At 39.7% G+C, this 9,720-nt stretch overlaps 1 protein-coding gene across 2 annotated transcripts; it reads left to right on the forward strand.

Annotated features, from left to right (window-relative positions):
* Positions 1-349: 349 nt before the first annotated feature.
* Positions 350-8,117, forward strand: dhcr7 (7-dehydrocholesterol reductase). Of its 2 annotated transcripts, none has more exons than XM_077564725.1 (8): positions 350-487; positions 1,340-1,493; positions 1,643-1,865; positions 3,135-3,225; positions 3,292-3,505; positions 4,627-4,831; positions 4,947-5,078; positions 6,173-8,117. In XM_077564725.1, exons 2-8 carry the CDS (start codon positions 1,390-1,392, stop codon positions 6,635-6,637), a joined length of 1,434 nt encoding a protein of 477 aa, XP_077420851.1. In that variant the 5' UTR covers positions 350-487; positions 1,340-1,389; the 3' UTR covers positions 6,638-8,117. The 2 variants fall into 2 exon arrangements, with proteins under 2 accessions (XP_077420851.1, XP_077420852.1); XM_077564726.1 differs by having other exon boundaries at positions 361-487; positions 1,388-1,493.
* Positions 8,118-9,720: the final 1,603 nt, after the last annotated feature.

Below are 9,720 nucleotides of genomic sequence, written 5' to 3' on the forward strand. Positions count from 1 at the left end.
ATTAATAAATAGAGAGAGAGAAAAAAAGAGTTTATCTACTTTTGGCCTACCCTCTATATAAAATCTATATTTTCTATCTTACGTGTTGCCTATTATTCAGTTCTTTATGTCATTTTTGTATGCAAGTGATGATGAAATCAAATCATGTAACATGCCTGTTGCCCATGCGGGTTTTTGCCAGCCATTCAAGGAGGAGGAAATTGGTCAGGCGCCGATGGCTTCAGCGACTCTTAGCCAATCGGTGGAGAGCATTTCCAAGCGGTCCCGCCTTTAACCGCGTTCTCGGCCGACTATTGGCTAATCGTAAGGGACCTCATATTATTTGGGGGGCGTGTCTGTTTCACAACGGTGAGCTGCATCCAGAGGTGCGTGGAAGGAGACGAGCTGCTACCGGGAGGAGAGCGACGACTGCCGGGTGAACCAGTCACGGTTGTCCCGCGGAGAACAGAAGCGAAGGGTGGTGCTGTTACATACCAAAGAGTTACAGGTAAGATAGTTTGGCAACTCCTACTCTCGCTTTAAGTTTCAAAACACCCGTCAGACTTTGGATGGACTCGTTTGTAAAGGAAAATAAAAAAAACGAGCTAACATGGCTAACTTACGTCACTATTTGTAACGTTGGTGCTGTTTTCCAGCCTGCCATAAATAAAGTTATCAAGTGTTCGCTTTAACTATGAAATGTTTTGTTTTTGTAAATTTGTCTGACGTGACCTTTCACCAGTAAAGCGTTATGACACAACACGTCGACTTTGTTAGTGTTTCTATGCTTGAATAGCCAATCAATAATAAATCGAGTTTATTATACAACAGGGTGGATGGCATGTACAGAATGTGCAACAAAATGTTATCGGGATGGTTATCACGGTTAATAAACAACAACAGGATGGAGGTTATGTGCTGTCTTTGCCACAATTTTTTTTTGGTTACCTTTCAGTCACTGACATCAACATACTTCATTTCTCTGCAATAAAATTAGACTGAGTGAACCCCAAATTATCCAAATTGAACCCCAATTATGAAAATCTGCATTGAGACCATCAAAAAAAAAAAAAAAAATTTACCCTATTCATAAACTTTAAATACATTTTAACTTGTTAAAACACACTGTTCTTTTCACTCCCATATTTAGGAGTACTGCAAAACAGTCTCCAAAAACAAAATACAATTGTTTATTTCAACACCAACAAGTTCAACCTAACCATTTATTGTAATTTCTTCTCACAAAATGATACTAACATATCATTCCATGCTAACATACAACGCAAAATGACATGCTTATCAAAATTAGCATCTATGTTATGATAATTATCAGCCTTAAAAAAAAAAAAACTACTCACAGGCATAAATTGTCGGTGCTGTGTGGGAACTACGACTGACACTTCGGCAGACATGAACGGGGTCACGGAAGTCACCAGGAGGCGGGTCCAAAATGGCAGCCACATCCAGTCGGCGTCAGACAAGATGGCGGAGCCTGCGCAGTGGGGCAGAGCCTGGTGAGTTGGTCACATGATCAGCAACACAAGTAGTTTATTTGTAAAAAATGACCAATGAATGCTGACAGCTGATGAGATCCAGCCATTTCTTCACAAAAATGCTCGTTTGTCTCATTGAACATGCTGAAATGTGTGGTGGTGGTCTTCAGGGAGGTGGACTGGTTCTCTCTGCTGAGCGTGGTGGCCCTGCTGTGCTTCGCGCCGTTCATCGTCTTCTTCTTCGTGATGGCCTGCGACCAGTACCAGTGTTCGGTCACGCAGCCCTTCTTGGAGCTCTACAGTGGCGACGCCACCCTGCTCTCCATCTGGGCCCGGGTACCCTTCGTCACCTGCTCGGCCGCCAAGATCTACGCCGCGTGGGTCACCTTCCAGGTGCGAGGCTTTCGCACTAGCATCCTTTTGGCCTGGTTTTTTTGGGCCTGTTTTAATCAAGTCCGGTTTGTCTTTCCAATGGAAAAGTTTGAAAAAAATGTTTTTGCCCTGACACCAGTTGAGACAAAATTGGTTATCATGACAGGATGCGCTTAAAAGTCTAAAGGACGCATACTCAATGTTAAAAAAGGAAGGCAACCATTTTGATTTCTGAGTAGCTATTTTGGGCAAGTTCCCGATGTACTCTACTGTAGTTCCAACTTGAAAGTTTGTCTCTTCACAGCAGATTTACTGGTCAAAAAGAAATGGGATAAACATCGTAACAGGGCAGAAAAAAAAAAAAGTCTCAAGGGCACATGCCCAAAATCAGATAGAAAGACAACTTAGTGTGACATTTTGGTGTTAAGCCATGGGGGATCAAAACTGCCAAAATTAAAAATAAATAAATAAGTGGGGAAAAAAATGCATCTAAAAACACAATTCAAATATTAAATACAAATATAATATAAATAAATGAATAGATAAAAGTAAAAATAAATACAAAAATAAGATAAAAATAAAAATATGACTTGTTGAGCAACTCAAGTCACAAGTTGTGGTGACGTTGGACAAGATAGTCGTCTATTGCTGTCGCCAACCCAAGACACGTTTAGGACCACCCCCTCATTTGAATAACATTTAGTCCTGACAGAGCGTCTGCAGCATGAAATGTGAGAGCAGAGTGTTTTTTTTTTTTATTGGTTGAGATTTCATTCTTTTTATTTTATTTTTTTATTTCCACATTTATTTATTTTTTTTGAATCTCGTTTTTTATTTTTACTTTTGTTTTTAATTCCATTCATATATTTTTTTTAAATTTAATTTTGAATTGTAGTTTTTTAGATCCATTTTTATTTTCACTTTTCTTCATTTATTCATTTTTAATTTTGGCAGTTTTGGTCCTCCACATTAAGCAGCCATTTTGGGCAAATTCTTTCACTAGTGCCCACTTAGAAAAAAACTGGCCCATGATATTAGTGTCACCTATTGAGATGAAATTGGGTAAACGTGTCGATTTTGACGGCATACAAAAAAACCTCAAGGACACAAGCCTAATATTGAACAGGAAGACATTTTAGTTTGAAGCAGATAAAGGCGCTAAATGGCAAAGCTTTTTCCTTGCACCATCTCATGTATGGAAAAAATAAAAAGTAGCAATAGCCTGGACCCCAGAGAACTGAATCTAAAACAAATACAAAATAAAAATGTCTGCAAACATGTTGTTCCCAGGTGGTGTTGTACATGTTTTTGCCCGACGTCCTGCACAAAGTGCTCCCCGGCTACGTCGGGGGAGTTCAGGACGGCGCCCGAACCCCCGCAGGTACCGACACACTCGCCTCGAAGCAACAACGTGAAGCGTGGCCTTGACAGCGTGACCTCCCCCAAGGCCTCATCAACAAGTACGAGATCAACGGGCTGCAGTGCTGGCTCATCACGCACGTCCTGTGGCTGGCAAACGCCCGCTACTTGCTATGGTTCTCGCCCACCATCATCTTCGACAACTGGATCCCGCTCATGTGGTGCGCCAACGTGCTGGGTTACGCCGTGTCCACCTTTGCCTTCGTCAAGGCCTACTTGTTCCCCACCAATCCGCAGGACTGGTGAGAACATTTGCTTTTTATTACTTGCCAGGGCTCCACGCTGCAAAATTGCCAGTGTTAATTTCAACACCTTGAGAAACATGACATTTGACAACTCAAAAGTGTGGATATTGGGCCACACTAAATATACGAGTTAAAACAACACTTTTGAAAGTGTTTTTTTTTTTTTTACACCAAGATGGGGTTATAAACTGTTTTGAACGTTTTTTTTTTTGTTTGTTTTTTTTACACCGAGATGGGGTTAAAAAACGTTTGAAAGTTTTTTTTTGGGGGGGGGGGGTTACACCGAGATTGGGTTAAAAACACTTTTGAAAGTGTTTTTTTTTTTTTACACCAAGATGGGGTTAAAAACTGTTTTGAACGTTTTTTTTTTTTGTTTTTTACACCGAGATGGGGTTAAAAAACGTTTTGAAAGTTTTTTTTGGGGGGGGGGGGGGGGTTACACCGAGATTGGGTTAAAAACACTTTTGAAAGTGTTTTTTTTTTTTTTACACCAAGATGGGGTTAAAAACTGTTTTGAACGTTTTTTTTTTTGTTTTGTTTTTTTACACCGAGATGGGGTTAAAAACAGTTTTGAAAGTTTTTGGGGTTTTTTTACACCGAGATGGGGTTAAAAAACGTTTTGAAAGTTTTTTTTGGGGGGGGGGGGTTACACCGAGATTGGGTTGAAAACACTTTTGAAAGTGTTTTTTTTATATACCGAGATGGGTTTAAAAACACTTGAAATATATATATTTTTTTTTTACACTGAGATGGAGTTAAAAACAACACTTTTGAAAGTTTTTTTTTTTTTACTGAGATGGGGTTAAAACAACTCTGATGGTAGTTGAATTTTAATACTATTCAACACTGGTCAGTGTTGTTTTTCCACTAGTGCGTGGCGATTACTGTTTGTCCATCCATAGATGTGAAGGCAGAGATTAGTTACATCTCTTCAGAGTTAATCTAACACTAGAAGATCAAGTCTGTAAAATAACACCAATTAACTCTGAAAATGTTACAAAATGACACTTCAGGAGTTTAAATCAACTCCCAAAAATGTAACTGTGAAATTTGAACACTGCAATTTTTGCTGTGCACTGTCACGGCCACAGAAGGACTCCACAATTGTGTCTCCACAGTAAGTTCACGGGCAACATCTTCTACAACTACATGATGGGCATCGAGTTCAACCCGCGCATGGGCAAGTGGTTCGACTTCAAGCTGTTCTTCAACGGGCGCCCGGGCATCGTGGCCTGGACGCTCATCAACCTCTCCTACATGGCCAAGCAACAGGAGCTCTACGGCCACGTCAGCAACTCCATGCTGCTGGTGAACGTCCTGCAGGTGAGCGCTGAGATTGACGCAAATGCCCTCACACGTGGGCAAGGAGAGCCACAGTGAAACGCTCAAATACAATATTCATACTGCCCCCTGGTGGCTGGGCTTTTATTTCTTCCAGGCCATCTATGTGTTGGATTTCTTCTGGAACGAGGCGTGGTACCTGAAGACCATCGACATCTGCCACGACCACTTTGGCTGGTACCTGGGCTGGGGCGACTGCGTGTGGCTGCCTTACCTCTACACGCTGCAGGTGAGCTCCAACATCCTTACCACATACAAATGCACAAAGTGCTCTCGCCGTTCAACATTCAACAAGGAAACAATGAGTCATTTTGCGAGGACAAAATTAATTGCAGCGTCCATTCGTCTGGTAGCTCTGTTTGCCAGCGGGCCACCATTAAACTCGCACCCTGCATATATTACAAATAAATGAATAATAATAATAAGAGTAACAATAGAGCATACCGACCAACAAAAATTAACCAGCCCCGTACAAATTAAATAAAAATAGTTGATAAAAGTAGAATTAAATTAATTCTACTATATCAAGATTTCCATGGGTTATTTTAAAAAAGTCATTAAATGATTTGGCTTAAATTAAATTTAAAAAGCACTAAATACGATAGAGGCATTAACAGTTTAAATACTATTAATGTCAAATATTGTTGTTCATGCTTTATTTTAAATACAACATTGTGCAAAGGAGTGTCTACAACACAATTTAGCAATAATACTTTTTTTAAAGTGTATTTGTATGGACTGGTGAGCGACAAGTTGTAACGTCCAACATGAAACTCTAATGCCACCTAGTGGCAGATAATTAACTCAACCCAAATCCAACTCAGTGTTTCGCACGCTGACTGTTTAGAGGAGCTTTTTTCTTAAATAACTGTAACTGTAATACTAACCCTGTATCAATGTTTTAAACGATACAACCACGTTTGTATTTGATAACCTAACCATATTTGTTCCTTATGTTTATTAAGAAAAGTATGAAAATAAATTGATTGTACATTTAGAACAGATATAAGGTGCTATTAATCGCTAGTTAAGTATGGAATTCATGTGATTAATTACGATTAAAAATTGTAATCGACTGACAGCCCTAATATATAAACAGTATATGCATATGTGTGTATTTTGCGTGTGCATAAATGCAATACGACGCGAGCATGAAATTCGATTTAAGTTGCACTAAAAGCAGCATTAAATGAAATCTGCCGATGTCACTTGGATCGAATGAATTCTTCATTCCCATTGATGACATCACAGCGCATTGTAAAAATTGTCGCTGCTTTCGACGTGACGCAATTGATCCAGCGCGCGACGCGTGATGTCATCCAGGGTCTGTACCTGGTGTACCACCCGGTGCAGCTGTCGGCGGCTCACGCCGCGGCCGTGCTGCTGCTGGGCCTGGCGGGCTACTACATCTTCCGCACCACCAACCACCAGAAGGACCTGTTCCGCCGCACCGAGGGCGCCTGCACCATCTGGGGCCGGCCCGCCTCCTTCATCGAGTGCTCGTACCGCTCGGCCGACGGCGACGCGCACCGCAGCAAGCTGCTGACGTCGGGCTTCTGGGGCGTGGCGCGCCACTTCAACTACACGGGCGACCTGATGGGCTCGCTGGCGTACTGCGCCGCCTGCGGCTTCGCCCACCTGCTGCCGTACTTCTACATCGTCTACATGAGCATCCTGCTGGTGCACCGCTGCGTGCGGGACGAGCACCGCTGCGGGAGCAAGTACGGCGCCGACTGGAAGCGCTACACGGACGCTGTGCCGCACCGACTCATCCCGGGAATCTTCTAGGCGGGGCGCAGGTTCTCCAACAAAGTCGGAACTTATGGAGGACCAAAACTGCCAAAATTACAAAATGACTTAATAAATACATGAATAAAAGTGAAAATAAAAGCAGATACCATTCAAAAATTAAATACAACTTTTTTTTATAACTGGAAATAAAAACAACAAACAACATATATATATATATCTATCTAGATAAATAAAAGTAAAAATAAAAATGAGATTTCAAAAATAAAAAATATAGAAATAAGTACAAAAATAAATAAATAATAACGCTCTGCTCGCACATATATTTATTTCCTGCTGCAGATGCTCTGTTAGGTGGAAATGTTATTCAAATGAGGGGGCGGTCCTAAGCGTGTCTTGGGTTGGACTCCGCTGTTACAAACGGCCTTTGAATGGTCGAGTGCGGGTCGGCGAACAAGGAAGTCTCGCCGGCGTACACAGTTAATAAATAAATAAATAAATAAGAGAGCAGAACGTTTTCATTTATTTATTTAATTATATTTATACATTTATTTCGCCATTTATTTTTATTTCATAAATCTTGTTATTTATTTAGGGATATATATATATACTGTATATTGTTTTTATTATTTCTATTTATTTTTTTGCATTTCATCTTTGAATTATTTTTTTTATATCCGTTTTTATTTTCACTTGTGTTCATTTATTTATTTTTAATGTTGACAGTTTTGGTCCTTCATAGTAAGTAAGTAATAATTTGCTATCAACAATGTCGTATCATTTAAAAAATGTCTGTCGTGTTGCAAACGGTTAGAAACGTTTGCTTTGCGCAAAACAATTTGCAAACGTATTCTTGTCTTGGATCATTTAACAAGGTGCATATACTGTACCTACGTATAGGATTTGGAAGGGTTCAAAAATTTCGGGATAATTTGCCAAACGTTTGAGGAAAATTTGAAAAGCCTGTTTGGGGATTTTTGGTATTGAAATGCTGAGTCACCTTCATTGTCCCGATTCACCACTTTCACACTGCCTGTATGGTACGGATAAGGAATGGACATTGTTAATCTAATCTAGCAAAAAATGAGAAAATGTTGGACATCTGAATGAGTGAGTGTGTGTGAGTACGTGGATTGTGGGAAAGCGAGAGTAGTTTATACGTCACACCAGGCTCTGCCGCTGATGTCGTGAAAATTCTAATGTGGGAGGGGCTACTACAGCAGTGGCCTGATTTCATTGCTTTTTCTTTTTCTTTTTTTACCGGGTGGGAAAAATGTGCCCATGCCCCGACCTAAGGACTCTGGACCAAAAGTCTTGTCAACTTACAACAAGTGACAACTTGTGATTATAAACGACAACATTCCAAGCTGCAGGACACCAAACGAGTTTGTTGAAATTTCCAAAGTGACACGCATCTCGTTATGATGGCATTTTGCGAAGTCCCGTTTAAAGTTTCTTGTACAACTTTTCTTCACTTCATCTCATCACATCAATTAAAAGTTGTTCAGGTGTTTTTGCATCGGTGCTTGTTATGCTGACATGATTGAAAAGTCATTTTAGATCACAAACGTCAAATTGAAGCCTGGAAATAGTTGGTGGTGTTGGTGAAATCTAAGTAGTTGTTTTTTTGTTTTTTTTTTGTTAATTTGGCAGAAAATGTGTCTTGACATTTAAAATGTTCTTCACTTTTGCCTCAGCCACAATATAATTAATGCAACATCCTCTTTTTGTCACCATTGCGACATATCCATTAATGTGTTCATCTAAAAACACACACAAAAAAGTCATTCAAATGCAGGATCAATTATAAAGTAAAAATGCGACGACGAAGCATCATTTTGCCAATTACGGGTCGGTTCTATGGACTTCCCTGCTAAAGCTGGCGCCCCCGCGACACGACCTCAAAAATAAGGTCCCAACTCCCATCGAGTTGCCGATGGACCGCATTAGTGCTAACTGGTCTTCCAGCTGTTTTTTGTTCTAAGTGCAATTGACTTTTCCAGTCTCTTGTTGCTACCGGTCACAACTTTTTTTTGAGATTTGTTGGCACCATGAAATTTGCAATCAACATATTTTTCCCTTCAAATGATCCATTTTCTCCGTTTATACTTTTGACCTGTCATCTATGTTCTATTCGAAACAAAATATCAAAATTTGGCACTTCCACATCATTGCATTCAGTTTTTATTCACAATTTGTATAGTGTCCCAACTTACTGCAAATAAAGCAGCTTTTCTGTTGCTAAATATTAAATACTGCAACTAAAATCACTTGTTGTCAAAACCTCTCTGTTCGGATTTGTGTCGTTAGCGGAATCTGCGTACGCACTTTAAACTATAGAAGACAATTTAAGAACTTTTTTACTAGTTATCCTGAATTATTTTGATTTGATAAGATGAGCAATGAACTGCTTTGGTGAAACGTCTTTGCTTCAAGCTGACATATTCCCTTGTGGGCGCTAGAGGGCAGCAACGGACAAGAAATCAAAGTCTGTAGCGGGAAATTGGATTTAGTTACCTGCAGCTTTATTCAGCATGGAAGTAATGCAATAAAATAATAAATATGTATATGTATTTTAATACTCATCATTCTTAAGACTGCAAGTCCGAAATGATTTTTTTTTACACCGTAGGACACATTAGGTATGATACATAAAGTATTAAATTAATTAACAATGAAATACTAATACTGAAAAATAATGGCCCATTTGACAATTTCACTGTTGAGTGGTAATTAAGAATGTTAAAATGTTACTTACAATATACACTACAGTTACGTAAACAAGCATGCAACAGTAAAAGAACATTATTACTAGTAATGGTTGTTCTTTTATCACCTGCATGCTAACTTGAGGTTTTAGCTCAACAAGCGGATTATTTTTATTTCCATGATTTCCTACGGGGCAAAATTGTCTCCAAATCCAAATAAATACGATGCACACTGGATTGTGTTCGACCTTGTAGCGTCTGGGTTGTAAAATCCCTTGTGATAATAAACTGTCAATAAGGCCTTGCGTCTTTGTTGCGGTATTGATTGACGATTATGATACACGGACGTGAACTGCTCTTAATTCTCTTATCAGCTTAATGGATTCCCAAAACATCCCTGACAGGCAGGAAGTG

The sequence above is a fragment of the Vanacampus margaritifer genome, chromosome 4 (assembly GCF_051991255.1).
Source record: "Vanacampus margaritifer isolate UIUO_Vmar chromosome 4, RoL_Vmar_1.0, whole genome shotgun sequence".
Classification (NCBI taxonomy): domain Eukaryota; kingdom Metazoa; phylum Chordata; class Actinopteri; order Syngnathiformes; family Syngnathidae; genus Vanacampus; species Vanacampus margaritifer.